The sequence below is a fragment of the Brachypodium distachyon genome, chromosome 1 (genome assembly GCF_000005505.3).
Source record: "Brachypodium distachyon strain Bd21 chromosome 1, Brachypodium_distachyon_v3.0, whole genome shotgun sequence".
Classification (NCBI taxonomy): domain Eukaryota; kingdom Viridiplantae; phylum Streptophyta; class Magnoliopsida; order Poales; family Poaceae; genus Brachypodium; species Brachypodium distachyon.
Window position 1 is genome coordinate 48,568,563 of NC_016131.3, and position 17,488 is coordinate 48,586,050.

Here is a 17,488-nt window from a genome sequence, read left to right on the forward strand (position 1 = left end):
AGTGTATTGTGCAAGATACACACATCCAGGGCACATAATTCTTTTCCTAAGAGGGTGGTCAAGCCAGTCTTCGAAGGCATATATATATCCTTGCAAATGTAACGTAGCGGAACCATAATTTGTTCATATGTAACATAGCTTATAAATGCAGTAATTACCTTGAATAGTGTTGCTTATCAGCCTTTGTTTGAGCGGTATGATAATATGCCCTAAGCTTCGAAACAAGCTCAGTTGCATCTCATCACACAGCAATACTCCGATTAGTATAGTATCTGGTTCAGTATGCAAGTATCATAGATACAAGATATAACTGATCAAACCTTTGGTATTATTAACAAAGATTCTGTGAATAGCAATTGCTAATTAATTGTTCCCTAGATCCAAGAGTTGTAACAAGATTCTCCAAGTACACAGACAAAGCAGCTTCTTCAGCCCCACCACCAGCAAATACCTGCATGAACCATACATGTTAAACCACTACCTGACAATAATTAGTTTCTACAGCTGGCAGGCTAGCCAGAACTAGTTGCTCCCAAATGTTACAGTTAGTTAAAAGACGCCGTACAAAACTATGTGAAATGGCAGACAAAAGATACTACAGCATCAAGTGGTTCATTTAAATGACGACTTTCATGTTCCTATTCTGCTTCCAAGCACGGAAACAGTTCTCAAGAACTGGGATCAAAGCTATTGAAAACAAAGTCTCAAATAATAAATTGTGAAAGAAGTCAAAAGTATGTGCCAGTAACTAGCATGATATATACAAAACTACAAAAGGATCTTGGAAAATAATAAATACTATGAGAATTAGGAAGCACCATCTAAAATTTTCACTCCAGATCACACTAGTAGCAAAACAAATGCTAAATGAACAAGAAAAAAAATAAGATTGATGTTTTCTCACATTCCACATCAACCGTGACAATGAAAATATGTTACATATTCAACAGTTTTCTCACATTCCACATCAACCGTGACAATGAAAAATATGTTACATATTCAACAATGGGAAACCGACAAGGCAACAAGCAAAGCAACAGCAATAAAAGGTTCTACTATATTGGATTCTTTATCACTTGGGCTTGGGCTTGGAAAGGTGATTGTTTGCCTTATTCCTTGGGAACATCAATGATAGTATTTTTATTAATAAAGCTTCTATGCTAGAACAGCATATTCAGAACCAGGAAATCATCAAATAAACATATTCCAATATTGTAAGGGTGTTGAGTTCAGATGATGTGTTGCACATTTCCATAGGATCTTAGCACGGAATTCAAGCACTTAAGTAGAATTTCAACCAAAAGTAAGTTCATGGGAGCACCAAGTAAATAAATCATGAATGAGATTAAAAAGAGAATATAGTATGAAAATACTGCTTGATCAAAAGTTCAAAACCATCTAACCGACAGATATAAGGAAAGAGTTAAATGCATGGCAGGTCCTAAGAGTATTGGCGAGGTGTCGTCTAGGTCCTAATTGTTTGAAAATGCATCTTTGGGTCCTAAAAGTACTTTAAGTGTGTCACGGGCGGTCCTAAGCTCGCCGGACCAGGCCTGACCTGCCCACGTGTAACGTTGACCCATTTTGACTGGCCACGTAGGATTAAGAAAGGGGAGTTAAAATTGCATTTTGCACCCTGGAAAAAGCCCGACCTCATATCGCAGCCCTCTCCCTCTTCTTTCTCGCGAGGGTGGCGACTGGGACCAGCGACTGGGGGCGACTGCCGGCAAGGGAGACAAGGGGGTGGCAACTCCAGGCAGATGGCTCCAGTCCGGCGACGCCCAGGCGACCGCAGTACAGTAAACGCCCCCTCTCCTCTCCTCTCCCCTCCCCGAGCTCTTTTATGAACCCTAATCCGTTAAATGTTAAACACGCAGACCTTCTAAACACGAAAGGAGATTAAAAAGAGAATATAGAATTAAAAAAAGAGAATATAGTATGAAAATGTTAAATGCTAAACACGCAGACCTTCTAAATTTTAAACAAACAGGCAAGCACGCGTCGTGGTCTCAGACTTAACACAGAGGTCGTGCTTCAAGTGACTCATGGGCTAGCAACCAAATGACTGTTTCTTTCCTGGCTATGCCGAGACAAGCTAGCTGCAAGCCTCGCTTAGATTGCTTTCCTACTCAGCTCGAACATTGCTCAAGAGTGTCGCACAAGATATGCATTGCCCTGATGTTATCTTACAGTAGCACAGGAAAAGCAGACAATATTTTTCAGAATGAAAGACTTAATGCAGACATCACATCCCTGCCCTTCACTCAAAGCTCCAGGATACTCGTATATCATGAGTGTTCCTTTCTCTTTGCTTAACAGAGCAATCAATTTGATTTTCAGTATAAAATATGAAAACATAAATGATACACATGATGTGGGGAAAAAAACAGGACACAATGAATTAAATGGTCTACACAATGGGGAGGATGAAATACCTTCAGGTTGAGGATGCCGAAGATTCCAGTCCTGAAAGATGGCATGCAAATAGTCTTCAAGCAAGGAAGCACTTATGCAAGTATTATTGGGAAAACAATTAGTGCATATATCCAGATCAATCAAATCTGTAGATCGAAGCGAAATCATGAAAGGAATCTCAATCACAGTTTGCATTTGTGCTTGGGGCAGGAAAATTTTTTTGCATACACAAGCGTATACGAACTGTACTGCTGATTGAATCTTTATACTCTAGAAGCAATTTCTACTCTAAAAGCAGGAACCAAACCTCAATGTAGTACCCCCACAGTTTGCATTTGTGCTTGGGGGACGAAATAAAATTTGCATACACAAGCATATATGAACTGTACTGTTGATTGAATCTTTATACTCTAGAAGCAATTCTACGTTATGTCCTAAAAAGAACGAATTAAACTCCGTGACTGTTTCAACTGTTTACTCTCAGCAAGGGGTTAAATCGTTAACCAGTGCCCGTCCTACTGGCCAAGGAGGGTGCGGTCGCGATCGATAGATTCCTGTAGAGCTTTTCCTGCATCATGAAGAGACAGGAGGGCGTCTTCGTTGACCCTGAGGTGGGCAGAGGCGGCCGCATGGTCGGCGACCTTCGCAGCAAGTGCACCCCATTCGCTGGGCGGGAGTGCGGGGCAGCAGACGGTCCTCGAAATGGCATCTGAGACCTGGTGGACCTGGCTGAGAGGTAGGTCGCCATCGATCTTGAGCCTGATGTCGATTCCGTCCTCGAGGAGACGACCTGCTTCGCGGGCCTTCTTGGTGTTGGCGGCGGAATGGTGGACAGGGCTGTGCCGGCTGGTGAAGACGACGCAGGAGGCGTGGCAGAAGTGGAGGGGTTCCACGGACGGCGCGGACGCTTGCCGCTCGCGCTCCGAGAAGCCACCTCGGCGCCTGCCTTCTCAGGTGGAGGTGTCGCCGGGTCCGGGCGGGAGGGACGGTTGGCCGTGTCGGAGACCGCGCCTGAGCGGAGAGCCGGGTCTTCGGCCTCGAGGAGGAGGGTGGCGGAGCGGAGAGAAGCTTCGTGGGCAGATGAGACGCCCTTGCCCTTGCCGGCGTCGTCTGCGGCCCCGAACAGGGGGCGGATCAGATTGCGACGGCCGCGACGCTTGCCGGTGTCCGAGCCCGCGGCGAGGGCTCCGGTGGTGGAGTCCGGCGCGACGACTCTGGTGCCCGAGTCCGCGGCGAGGGCTTCGGTGATGGAGTCCGCGGCGAGGGCTCCGGTGGCGGAGTCCGCGGCGACGACTCTGGTGCCCGAGTCCGCGGCGAGGGCTTCGGTGATGGAGTCCGCGGCGAGGGCTCCGGGGGCTCCGGTGGCGGAGTCCGTGGCGACGACTCCGGTGGTGGAGTCGCCGGTTGTGGTGGAATGGGGAGCTCGGATATCCCCCATGAGGACCGACCGTGAGCAGGGTTTTCCTTTTCCCTGGCGGCGGGGCGCTCTCGGCGAGGAAGTATGGGGGATTTTCTCGCGGCGGTGCGCTCTTGGGCCGGAATGGGGAAGGAGGATTTGAAGAAATTTCCTGGTCCCGTTGCCTTTTGATTGACTGTTGTGCGTATTTAAATAAATTTGCGACAAACAATTTGGATCGGCGAGAGTAAAAATATTTGGGTAGAACAAAATCACTAGTCTGATCACTCAAAGATCGAGGCTGTCTTCTTACAATATTCAGAATATCTACCCGGAGAACGTTCCGTACGTGCGTTTGCTGCCTTCATCTTCCACAAATCTATTCCTCAATCGCTCTCTCCTCCACCACTCTATTCCCCATCCCCGGTCGCTCTCTCCCGAATCTCGCCCCGCAGACGGTCGCTCTCCCTTGCAGTTTGTCGCCGCTGCCGGCCTCTGCTCCGACCTTCTCTACCGCTGCATGCCTCTTATCCAACCTCAGGGGCAACCAATTTCTGCTCCATTGCTGCAGTCCGTCGCCACAACCATCCTCTGCTTGACCTTCGGATCCCTTTCTCTCATTTCATATTCCGTCCTTCCATTGCATATTTCATACTTCCATTTTGCGGTCCCTTTCTCTCCTTTCTTCTCTCCACCTCACTGGCGAAGCCAAGACGATAGCGAGGTGACGATAGACGTGGGCCACTCCGATACTACTTTATACTAAATCGGCGATACTTATTATAAATGGAAGGGAGCAGTCTGCAACTCCCGAGACCCGATGATGGCTACTTGCGTGCTTCGATAACCCAATCTGAAGTTGCAGCCGAGCACTACGAAATCTAGCCGATCCTCCTAAACTTGGTTCAACAAAACCGTTTTGGTGGTTCCGCTAAGAAACGTGTATGCATCTCCACAACTTTACCGAGCTTTAAGGATGTTGGCCCGAGTGCGGTCAAATAGATGTTCCTTGATAGGAAAGGCAGAGGAGTGGTTGCTTGCTCTACCAAGAGGCACCATAACATCGTGGGAAATATGCTGAATATGTTCATGTTCAAATATTATCCCCGCAAAACCATGCAGCTACGATCTAATGTTATACACCGTCCAATTTATAAGAAGTGTCACTTATTTAGTACAAAATTGTATAAAATCTGCGACTTACTATGAATCGGATGGAGTAGTTTTCAAGCAGAAAGAATGTAAGCCGATGCACTAGCGCTTGCGTGGGAAAGGACGAAGAAGGAAGCGATAAGAAATTTTCCTAATCACAGGATGGAAAAATGATTAATTCCTCTTTCGAAATCTACGTTGGACATAGCTGCAGTGTAAACATTTATGAGCAAACAAGTTACATCGCAAAGAAGCTCCTGCAAGAGAATCATTTCCAACGGCATGTGGAACTGTGGAAGATCAACCTCTAAAAAGGTAAAAATATATCCGAAGAGATAAGAAAAAGAGCTTTTCGGCCAAGGTCGATGAACTTGTTCATCACTAAAGGTAAGGATGGAATTCCGATCAATACTATTGCCGAAGCTCATGTTGAATAGGTAGATTGCAAAATTTATAACCTCCACCAAAAACTTTTGTTCAAATGGTGAAAAACCGTATTCTGGCTCTGCAGGTGCTTCGAAGAAGAGTAAAATACATTGGAGATCATATTTTTTTTTCTAAAGGTGCCAAGTTTGTCTTAATTCTTGAAAATGCACATTTAGGTCCTAATTCTATTTTAAATTGTCAACACAAGCCCTATGCGTGTCTCGTGTCTGGCCGCATGACGTGGTCGTTTGGGCCCACAAATCGTGTCTGCTCACACGTGACGCCTGACTATTGGTGGACCCCACCTGTAGGAATCTTGTCAAACACCCTTAACTTTGAGATTTGGGCTACTTGCAAAGACATGCCACGTGTGGTTCCTTGACATAATTAGATGTCAACTTTAGCATGTAAGACATAATTAGATGTCAACTTTAGCATGTAACTTTTGAAGGTGACAACTTTAGCCCGTGAGGATGTCGACTTTAGTTCTGCATGGCTGTCAACTTTACCGGTCACGTCAGAAGGATAGGGAGCGAACGTTCGCTCACCATTCTTCCCTTAGATACACACGACTGCACCTTATTGATCACTGTCGTGGTTGTGTCACGGCAGATGTCATACGATGGCTTGAGTTGGGGCCGATGGACGATGGAGGATCCGGAGGAGGGAGGACGTGAAGAAGAACACGCACAAAACACGCAAGAACACACAGATCTACTCAGGTTCGGAGCCCTCTTGCAGAGGAGTCCTCTTGCAGAGGTAAGACTCCTACTCCTACTTTGTTGTATTTGCCGGGATAACCGAGATTACAAAGGTGCTCATTGAGCCGTATTCTTGAGGAAGAAGAAGAAGAAGAAGAAGAAGAAATGAAACCCTAGAACTGCTCGGCCCCCTCTTACCGCGGGGGGTAGAGGTCTATTTATAGGCGCCACATGGTACACTGCCACATGGGCCGAGTCCGATGTCGCTATCTACGGGCCCCGTCGGGCACGCAGCGTTGCTCCCTCTAGGTAGTACTATGGGGGACAAGACAACTTTACTTTTACTGTCTGCTGGTAGCAGATACAGCTATCCTCTGCCAGCCTCGTCAGGAAATCTCCTTTCGGTGCTTCCAGCGCGTGGTCACCTGACACCGTGGTGCAGGCGCTGACCGCTTTTTCGGGGTGATGATGCTTTCGCTTTACTCCGCACCGCTTGGTCAGGATAAGACCGTTGAGGGATCCCGGCTCCTGCCGGGGTTCCCGTAGTCATCTTGATCCTACAAGCTTCACGAAATATAACAGTCGTGCCGGCATACACCGGGTATGTCGGTTTAGCCGACTTAGCATTAGTCACACTCGGAGATGCCGGCATGTTTATCTAAGCCAGCCTAGCCTTCGTTATCTCGGTTAGAACTGTCTCTGTTAACTCGGCTAGAGTTGTGTCGACGTGACCCTACCTAGGGTCATTCCCCCGACAATCACGACCACGTTCTTGTCTGGCTCCAGCACCTCTGATGAAAGGAGGTGTTCAAAGATGCTTTTAATATGAACCGAATCCCAGCCTTCAATCCACCCATCATTATCCCCTTTCAACTTTTTCATAAGATTTCTCTTCCTCCTTGCCGAAGCAAAACTATGCAAAAAAAATAGTGATCCCTCAATCCAACAAAGGATGTCTTAACTTTGACCAAATTTGAACGCATCTATACACTAGGTCATGTCTAAATACATTTAAATTTTGATAAACTTGAGACATCTTTTATTGGACGGAGGAAGTATTCCAATCTCCTTGCTACATCCAATCCGTTCTACTCCATTCTCCAAGTAGAACGGATTGGACGGAGGAGTACCTCTCTGAGCTGAACCCATTCTCCAAGTAGGATCTCTGAGGCCTGGTCTGAGGCCTGGTCGCACCTCCTTTTTCAGTTCCCCGGAGAATTTCGTTAAATCCCCCGCTACCAAAATGAAAAAACTAAATTAACTGACTTGATGTTCGTATGCTTATAAACTTTCCGTTCACCAGCAAATGCCAGTCAGATTCTGAAGCTACCTGGGTGGCTGGGTTCACCCAGACCAGGGCAATTGCAAGTGAGAAAGAACGAAGTTACTTGCATGAACTTGGGAAATGACCTAAATCTCCAAAACTGTAGTACCGTAGGCACAATTTGCTTCCATTCATGAATCCTTCAACCCACATACAGTGAAAACACAACGATACACCTTCACGCATCTTCAGCACAACCCAAAATGTCAGCTAATATAGAAAAAGGAGAAAGGAAAAAAAAACAATCTAAGAGTCTATATAGGCAACCAGCCATCACATAATAAAACAGTAACCAGAGTTTCACAAGACTCAAAAGCTGGTTACTCTTCGTTCCCAGACTCTTCCTTGACGAGCTTGATCATGTCATCGATCCTCACAATGGTAATGGCTGCCTCCGTGGCAAACTGCAAGGAACAAATGTTATAAGATGTGCACGATGGATCTCATCTCAACATCATAAACACGATCGACAGGAAAGCAAGCTAACGAGTGTACAGACCTGAATAATCTTTACTTTGCTCATCGCTGGCTCAATCACGCCATATTCGAGGTTGTTGCGAACTATACCTTTCACCAGGTCAAGACCCATGCTGCAGCAAATCAAAACAGATTGAAGACGTGCACTAGCAATCTAACAGAACAGAACACAAATTGAAACAGCAATGGGCAGATAAATACATTGAAGTGAAAAAAATATCTTGAAGCAGTTACAATTACCAAATTATGCATCTAGATGTACTTCCCCAACGGCTAAGTTCGAAATTAAAATCACGAGTATTCTGGCACAAAAAAAGAAGCTCAAAGTGGAACTTGAGATGGAGCTTGCAGTGTAGTGTGCACAAAAGTCCAAGGGGGTATTTGTCTGCTCAACACGTACATCCCAGGGCACATAATTGTTTTCCTTAAGAGGGTGGTTAAACTAGTCTTGAAAGGCATGCGTCCTTGGAAATGTAACATAGTGGAACCATAACTTGTTCAGATATGTAACGGAGGTTGTAAATTCAGTAATTACCTTGAATAGTGTTGCTTATCAGCCTTTGTTTGAGCGGTATGATGATATGCCCTAAGCTTTGCAACAAGCTCAGTTGCATCTTTTGCAGCATTAACAGAGAGGACCTATCATCACACAGCAATAATCCAATTAGTATATTATGTGGTTCAGTATGCAAATATCATACATACAAAATACAACTGATTAAACCTTTGGTATGATTAACAAAGATTCTGCGAATTCAGCAATTGCCAGTTGTTCCCTAGATCCAAGAGTTGTAGCAAGATTCTCCAGGTACACAGACAAAGCAGCTTCTACAGCCCCGCCACCAGCAACTACCTGCATGACCCATACATGTTAAATACACTACTGGCAATAATTAGTTTCTACAGATGACAGAATAGCCAGAACAGGTTGCTCTGATATTTTACAGTTAGTTAAAAGCGCCTTACAAAACAGCATTCGCCAACCACAAAAGAAGATTTAATGCTAGCACTGCCATGTGGAATGGCAGACGAAAGATACCAAAGCATTAAGTGGTTCATTTAAATGAAGGCTTCCAACTGTTCCTATTCTCCTTCCAAGCACGGAAACATTCTCAAGAACTGGGATTGAAGCTATTGAAAACAAGGTCGAATAGTATGGGCGAGAAACAAGCATGGTATATACAAAAGAATCTTGGAAAACAATAAATATGAGAATCAGGAAGCACCAGCTAAACTTTTAACTGCAAATTACACTAGTAATAACAAAAATGCTAAATGAAGAAGATAAAACTAAGATTGATGTTTTCTGACATCCCACATCAATCATAACAACAAAAATATGTTTCCGTATTCAACAACAGGAAACAAACAAGGCACAAGCAAAGTAACAGCAACAAAGGTTCTACCATATTGGATTCCAAAGTTCTCTTCACGATGCACAGCGCATCGTGCAAAGACCGTTCAATCTCATCTAGCATGAAGTCATTTGCTCCTCTAAGTATAATGGAAACCTGCATAAAAGAAATGCATGTGTGATGATTCTACATTTGAAACTAATTCATAGTAAAGCTAGCTCAACATTGGCATGAAAATAAATAAATACTAACCGCACTTGTGTTCTTTGTGCCTTTCACCAGAATTATTTCGTCATCAGAAATCCTTTCCTCAACAACCTCATCAGCAAGTCCAAGGAATGATGAATCAAATGTTTCTTCACCCTCCATGTCAGCAAAAGTAGTCACCTGCAAAGTTCTTATTACTTTAGGATATTGACAAACAGTTCACTTCGGCTTGGAAAGGTGATTGTTTGGCTTATTCCTTGGGAACACAAGGATAAAAGTTGTTTTATTAATAAAGCTGTTATGCTAGAATAGCATATTCAGAAACAGGAAATCATCAAATAAACGTATTGCAATATTGCAAGGGTGTTGAGTTCAGATGAAGTGTTGCACCTTTCCTAGAATCTTAGCACAGAGTGCAAGCAAATTTAGTAGAATTTAACCCAAAAGTAAGTTCATGGGAGCACCAGGTAGGTAAATCATGAATGAGATAAAAAAGAGTACAAAGTATGAAAATACTGCTCGATCATAAGTTCATAACCATCTAATCAACAAATGTGAAGAAATAAGCCATACCATTGTTGCACCAGTTGCCTTGGCAACATGGCGCAAATCCTCCTTACGCATGCGCCTTACTGCAATTGCTCCAGCCTCAACAAAGTACTGAAGAGATGTTTCATCACATCACACAACAGTATAACAGCTTTAGTTACAGCCATCAGGAAGATATCCATATACATCACAAGAACCCAGTAGATCTTTTCAAATTCATAAACATCAAATCAATTATGAAACTGACACTTCTAAGAGCAACAATTTCAGATCGAGTATTGTTGGAAGGGACTGTAAGATGGCAGTGATATCCAATAATTCTACCAAAAAAAGCTAAATTATAAAACATGTTACGTAAGTGTAGAATGATATATTATATGCACCACCCAACCAAAAGTACCAGAAGCTAAGCATCATGTCACTCAGTACTAAGGTGGACCAGTTGAACCAAATACATAAATAGTTTGGGCTGCAGTACTGGGGAACCATATAAAAAATCATATTAAATATAGGAACAGCAACCAGTTCTCCCCGAGTTATGAAAGCGTACCTTCAATGACATGTCATCAATTCCCTTGGTGGTAAATACAACATTAGCACCGGCCTTGAGAACTTTCTCAATTCGCTCCTTTGTTATGTCTGATTCTCTGCAGAAAACAGTAAGGCAATAGGTATAATATTGGAGACCATAAAACAGAAAATAAATTGATTGTAAATGGCAAAAGGCATGAAGATCCACCACAAGAAATGAGAAATAAATATATAATGGAGAGCATATTCATTGCAGATTGCTTCTGGAGATAAGAGAAAGAAGTATAATAATGAATTACAAAAGAAAAAAAATGCACATACCTCTGACGGATCTTCTCCAGTTCCCTGGGGTCAGATACAAGGACTTGAACACCCATTTGCATTTTCGTCTTCTGAAGGTTAAAATCAAGACAAGCAATTCTAGCAGGGGTTACTCTAGTAGGCATTCCTTGAGCTGCACGGCCTGAGTTCAGCGCGTAACCATTCAGCAGGTAACTTTCCTTGGCACTTTTACCATGAGCTTTCAAAATATTAATACTCTGCAGAACAAACAAAGCAATCATTACAAGCAAAATTTTAAGTGGTAGAAAGAACAATTCGCCGAACTTGTGTTAAATGAATCAAACAACATGTCCAAAACATCACAACATTAATATGGAAGAACAATTTTAAGTGGCAGTAGAATTGCTTATATGAATATCAAGGCAGACATAATATTACTATAAACTAGTGCATGATCTCAAGACATCTAATGCATAACCAGCAGGGAAAACAAATGGTGCATAAAGAAAAACAACATCACAAACTGGTACATGTGTCGAAAGTGTCCACACAAGGTTGTGCAACTTAAATCTACATTAAGAAAGAAGGGATCCAATAACAGAAAAAAGGGTGCGATAGTACAATTGAGCAATAACAAACATAATTTTTTTATTTAGGATGAGTTTGGCATTGAGGTGGATTCTGTAATCCAACTTCTTCAACCCGATTATCGAATAAGTTCAGCACAGCACAGTTCATCAACCACAAACTGAGCCTTAATAAAGTACTCCCTCCGTTCCATAATTCTTGTCTCAACTTTGACCAAAAATAGACGTATCTATTCCTAAAAAGTGTCTAGATACATGTAATATTTCAACGAGAATTATGGAACGCAGGGAATAGTATTATAACCAAATGCACTTTACTTACCTTGATTGGATACTTTACTTCTCCCTTAGTGTTTGTAGTCTTCACAGCTTGAACTGCTTCTACAACCTAGGAAACCACTGCTACGTCAATCAAATATTACATTGTTCCAACCAAAGGTAGCATAAAGACAATAGAATACCTAACATTTGGTTCCAGAGATGAGTAACTTTTCAGATAAATACCGTAACATCGCAGCATTATCAAAATAATAGATCGATCGCCTCAAAACAAATACATGGACTAAATAATTATTTTAGTTTAACAAATGCCACCGAAACAAAAATATATGATAACCATACCATCAAATTTCAGAGCTTCATTGTGCACACATATGTAAAAACACATGATGAAGAAACCTAAAGTACACATATGACCAAAGGAACTTACCAGATTTGCAAAGAAATCACTGTCGGTGTGAATCAGTTTCGAAGACATGCTAGTTTTTGCACAGTTTATAAGGGAATCTTTTCCAAGTTTATCAACCTAAAAGTGAGGATGAATATTCATGTCAGCGTGACAATAAGCATCGAATGGAACAGAGTTATACTGCCATTTGTTCAGCATAGAGTATTCTTTTACCTTCACAGACAGCTTTTCTTCAACATACTTGCAAGCTTCACGCATTGCAAGCTGAAGGTAAAAAACAAGCAGTGCACATTATGTGTCTTGTTCAAAATGTTCATTTAGATCAAGAGCTACTGCAACTAACATAATTTATAAGCTTACCCGGTAACCACTAATAATAGAGGTCGGATGGATTTTATTTCTCACAAGCTCATTGGCTCTCTGGTAAAAAGAAAAAGAAAATCATGTCTATGCAAAATAATAAAATTCACAGGGAAGAAAAAACTGGCATTAAAGCTCCATTCATTACCTTGAGCAACTCTGAAGCTATGATGACAACAGAGGTTGTTCCATCTCCAACCTCTCGGTCTTGGAGCTCAGCCAATTCCACAAGAACCTAAAAAATAATAATTGGAACCACACAAAAAACTAAGAACAAAGCAACAATTAAAACAAAAAGGGTCAACTTTGCCTGCCAGGTACCACCTTCGCTGCTGGATGCTCAACTTCCAACATCCTCAAAATGGTTGCTCCATCATTTGTGATCGTAACATCACCAATATCATCCACCAGCATCTGTAAGTCACATATGCTAAGTTAGTAAATACTAGCAAGTTTTTTTTTTCAAAATTACTGGTGATCCAGAACCTATCTACTTCAGTATTTGATTACCATCTACTTGACTAACAAAGTTTCTTTCAAAACAGAAATCACATACCTTATCGAGCCCAACGGGCCCAAGTGACGACTTGACGATGTTGGCCACCGCCTGGCACGCCACCACTGCAACCAGAGAAGATTGAACGCAAATTAAATCAGCAGGCACTCAAACGGCTTCATGGGCCACTAGTGGGTACGTCTGTAACTCAAGTTAGGAAGATTCTAGTGCTTGGCAAGAGAGGTCGTCAGGTAGCACTTGTAAGCTCTGGCTTTTCTACGCAACATTGCTAGTAACGGCAACAAAAACCTTTCCATTGGAGGAGAGCAAATTTGACTCTCCCGCAAAGGTCATGGTTCAAGTGTCTCATTGGCTAGCTAACCAAATGGCTGTTGCTTTCCTGCCTATGCCGAGAAAAGCTAGCTGCACGTGCAAGACTCACTTGCCTTGCTTTCCTGCTCAGCTCTAACATTGCTCAAGAGTGTGCAGGAAGTTGTAAAGGTGTTCTTAAACCACAAAGGAGCACAGTGAGTGATCACAATCATCATTTACTGAAGGTAGGAAAATTTCAAATCCCTGTTATCTAACACAAAACAAATGTGAAGCACAAGATATGCATTGTGCCTGATGTTATCCTACACCAGCACTGGAAAAAGGACAAACTTTTTTCCATAATGAACGGCTTAAGGCATAACACAAAGAGTTGGTGATATATATGCCGATGGTATCTTTACCAAGGAGAAAAATGGGATAAGCCATTATTCCCTCCATGGGAAGGCCACAGTTACTCTCCGGAGCAGTATGAGAAGGGCAGGCATCACATCCCTGCCCTTCACTCGAAGCTCCAGGATACAGTACACAACATTGGTGTCCATTTCTTTGTTTAACAATAACAATTACTCCCTTCGTTCCATAAAGATTGGCACGGCTTTGTACTAGAGCTAGTTCAAAGCCGCGCCAATCTTTATGGAACCGAGGGAGTAGTTCCATAACAAATGAAGCATATAATGGACACTTATAATTGGGGCAAACCAAAGGTAAGGCCTACTGTTCAGATACAGATCTGAACCTAAATCTGCCTGCTTTTTAGTTAAGAATGGGCTGCTCATATATGCCGACGGTGTATTTACCAGGAAAGAAAAATGGTGATAAGCCATCCATTCCCTTCATGAGAAGGCCATAGTTACTCTTTGGAGCAGTATGAGAAAGGCAGGCATTGCATCCCTGCCCTTCACTCGAAGCTCCAGAATACAGTCATATAAAATCAGTGTTCCGTCTTTGCTCAATAGAGCAATCAATATCATGTTCTTACTATAAGAAACCCAAACATAAAAGATACACATATTGGGGGAAAAAATCAGCAACAAACACTCACGCTTGTTTCGCGACTAGTATAAAACAAGCTCCTTAACTTTGACAATGGTATCTTTACCAGGAAAGAAAAAACGGAAGACCACAGCTACTCCGGATCAGTACGAGAAAGGCAGGCATTGGATCCCTCCACTTCGCTCGAGGCTCCGGGACACAATACGGGAACAGGCTAAAGTGCTAAGCAGGAGGAGGAGGAGGAGGAAAAGGGATGTTACCGTTCTGAGTGCGGACGTCCTGGCCGGACTGGCGCTCGCCCATGATGTCGGGAGTCTGGGCGGTGATCGCCATGGCGACGGCGGCGGGCGACTCGGACTGAGGAGGCCGCGCTGGATAGTTCGAGGAGGAACCGAGGAGGGAGCTCTCAGAGCTCGAGAATGGGATCCTTCGCGGGAGTGGCGGCGCTAGGGTTGGATCCACCGGGTGCAATGCAAGCTTCACTGCACTGGGCCGGCCCAATTATGTTTGGTTTTGCTTTTTAAATGAAAACAATCTACTCCGTACAATAGATGGTCTGCTTATCGGATTGTACTACAAATTATTTTCATTTTCTCACTCCGTGGTGCTTTTTTAAGATATAACTACATGGCCTAAGCATTGTATAGAAACAATTATTTGATGATATATGTAAGCAATTGTACACCAAAAAATCGTATTTCACACAAACAATGGATAACAAGACATATAGTCAATCTACAAGTTTGTAAAAGAAAATTTTCTGCCGTTTTTTTAGAGGGAACAGTGATATTTTCATCGAGCAAAGTTTTCTTTTCTGAGGATATTTTCATGATTTAACTTTTTTTGAGCGAATTTTCATCTCTATCTCTACTACTTATAAAGACACCAACATATTCATCCTAACGTCCACCCCACTAAACATACACGGAATACTAATAGGTCCACAATCAGACTCACTAAACACGGATTATTTGCTATCCGTGTGCGCTTAGTGATTATCCATTGAGGCTGAAATTTCATCCCGCAGGAGAATCTTTCAGCCCCCGAACAATTTTTTCTTTCTTTCTTTTCTCCTACCCATCCAGCTTCCAACGCCGCTTCCTCCTTCCCTTGCCCTGTGGCGGCGGCGGCCGCCGCCTCCTAATACCCCCCTCCCGGCCCGCCTCTGCCCTGCCCACACGGCCAGACTGGCACGCCCGACGTCCTCCTTCCTTTCCCCTCAGGTCGCAGCCGCCACCTTGCCCGCTTGTGCCTGCGATCCTCGGCCCTTTCGCCTCTGACCCCCGCGGCCGCTGCCCTTTGCCTCCATCACGCGCCCTGCCCTTCACAGACCCGTCCTGCGCGCCCCGCCGTGGCCGCCCAGCCACCATCGCGGCCCTGCATAGGGTCGCCTCCGTCACAAACCCGCCCCACCGCTGCCCGCCTTCAAGGTTAGCAGTTCCATTATTATCAAATCTTTTTTTTCTTTCTGTTTTTGGATCGATTGTGTGCTATCTGAAGTTCTGAAGTGATTCTTGTTGTTGGCAATCATTTTAGTGCTTGAATGTCAGATTGAACTGTGTGTTATCTAAACTGATTTGAACTTGTCGTGCATGTAATAAGCAATTTACAATCAAAGTGCAGAGGTCATGATTTGAGGCAACTGATTTATTACTTGATTACTGCATGATCATCGTTCTTAGCTTGTTCGTCGAGATGCCATTAATACTTTGATTTGGATCAGAAGTTAGCAATTTTGGGTAGAGCTATCTACAGAAATATAGATTAGATTTATTGGCGACTTTCGCAGTACAGCCTGTCGCCCTGAGATCAAAAAACTCGAGAGAACGAGAGAGAGATCGAAAGGGCAAGAGCACGAGAGTATTTTGGTGCTGCGCGCAACTTAGCAGCTTTTCTGTCTTCTTTTCTTTTTATTCATCAAGAGTACACACACATGTCCAGGCAACGTGCTCCACTACTGACCACGTCCATCCCCATGATCCGAGCCTCGCGCTGGACGATCTAGACTAAGTCAGGGCGCACAAAACGCAACCACTGAGGAGCTGAAAAATAGCAACTAAACTCTGAACTGAAACTAGCCTAAAAAACGATGTCAGACATGACACTTATGAAAATTCAGAAAACACTTCTTCAGAGGCAGCTAGACAGGGTTTAAGACCACAATCTCCCCCTCAACCCTGGCTCACTGACTTGACATCGACGATCCCCACCTTCTTGCGCAACTCCAGGAAGCGTACACGCCCAAGTGGCTTTGTCAGAAGATCAGCTCTCTGTTCACCTGTCCCGATGAACTCCACAGCAACTGTTCCTTTCTCAACACAATCTCGAATAAAATGGTATCGGAGATCGATATGCTTACTGCGATCATGGAGTACGGGATTCTTGCAGAGTGAGATTGCTGACTTATTGTCGATGAAGATCGTGGTTGGAACAGCATCCTTGTTCAGCAGCTCACCGAGGAGACGAGCGAGCCAAACGCCCTGGCACGCAGCTGTTGCTGCCACGATGTACTCCGCCTCGCACGACGATGTGGCGACGACCTTTTGCTTCTGGGACTGCCAGCTGACGGGGCTGTCGCCAAGGAAGAACAGCACTCCCGACGTGCTCTTCCTGGAGTCCACATCACCGGCATGATCTGAATCGCTGAAGCCTGTCAGTGTCTCGCCGTCGCCGTGGCGGTACACACACCCATGCGTGAGTGTGCCAGCAATGTAGCGGAGCAGGTGCTTGACAGCCGCGAGGTGATCTCCCGCTGGTGCCTCCATGAAGCGACTCAGGAACCCGACGGCGAACGAAATATCCGCGCGGGTGTGAACCAGGTACCGGAGGCTGCCGATAACGCTTCTGTAGAAAGTTGCATCCACCGCTGCCTCCTTGCTCTCCTTGCTAAGGCGACACCTTGTCTCCATTGGCGCGTGCACAGAGTTGCAACCTGCCATGCCAGCTTTCTCGAGGAGCTTAGCGGCGTAGGCTGATTGCGTGATCGTGGTGCACCGCGTCCCCTGCTTGACCTCCAGCCCGAGGTAGTACCGCAGCAACCCGAGGTCGCTCATGCTGAACATCTGCTTCATTTCCTCCTTGAAACTGAGCACCTCCTGTTTCCGAGTGCCGGTGATGACGAGATCATCGACGTAGACTCCGACGATCAGCAGCTCGTGATCCGTTCCCCTCGCGTACACGCCGTGCTCGGTGGCACTTCGAGTGAAGCCGAGAGAG

General features: G+C 44.2%; 2 protein-coding genes across 3 annotated transcripts; both read right to left on the reverse strand.

The window, feature by feature from the left end:
- Positions 1-154: 154 nt before the first annotated feature.
- LOC104581654 (predicted GPI-anchored protein 23) lies at positions 155-4,092 on the reverse strand. Of its 2 annotated transcripts, none has more exons than XM_010229751.2 (2): positions 2,436-4,092; positions 155-451 (listed from the first exon to the last, which is right to left on the reverse strand). In XM_010229751.2, the coding sequence occupies exon 1, from the start codon at positions 3,851-3,853 to the stop codon at positions 2,915-2,917; it is 939 nt and encodes a 312-aa protein (XP_010228053.1). In that variant the 5' UTR covers positions 3,854-4,092; the 3' UTR covers positions 155-451; positions 2,436-2,914. The 2 variants fall into 2 exon arrangements, with proteins under 2 accessions (XP_010228053.1, XP_024314156.1); XM_024458388.1 differs by having other exon boundaries at positions 1,653-4,092.
- Positions 4,093-7,478: 3,386 nt separating this feature from the next.
- On the reverse strand, positions 7,479-14,758 carry LOC100826061 (T-complex protein 1 subunit alpha). Its single transcript, XM_003557071.4, has 17 exons — positions 14,533-14,758; positions 13,007-13,071; positions 12,775-12,864; positions 12,599-12,685; positions 12,451-12,510; positions 12,304-12,354; positions 12,112-12,207; positions 11,725-11,790; positions 10,855-11,072; positions 10,553-10,649; positions 10,027-10,113; positions 9,499-9,633; positions 9,298-9,402; positions 8,616-8,744; positions 8,427-8,530; positions 7,914-8,004; positions 7,479-7,818 (listed from the first exon to the last, which is right to left on the reverse strand). The coding sequence occupies exons 1-17, from the start codon at positions 14,603-14,605 to the stop codon at positions 7,735-7,737; spliced, it is 1,638 nt and encodes a 545-aa protein (XP_003557119.1). The 5' UTR covers positions 14,606-14,758; the 3' UTR covers positions 7,479-7,734.
- Positions 14,759-17,488: the final 2,730 nt, after the last annotated feature.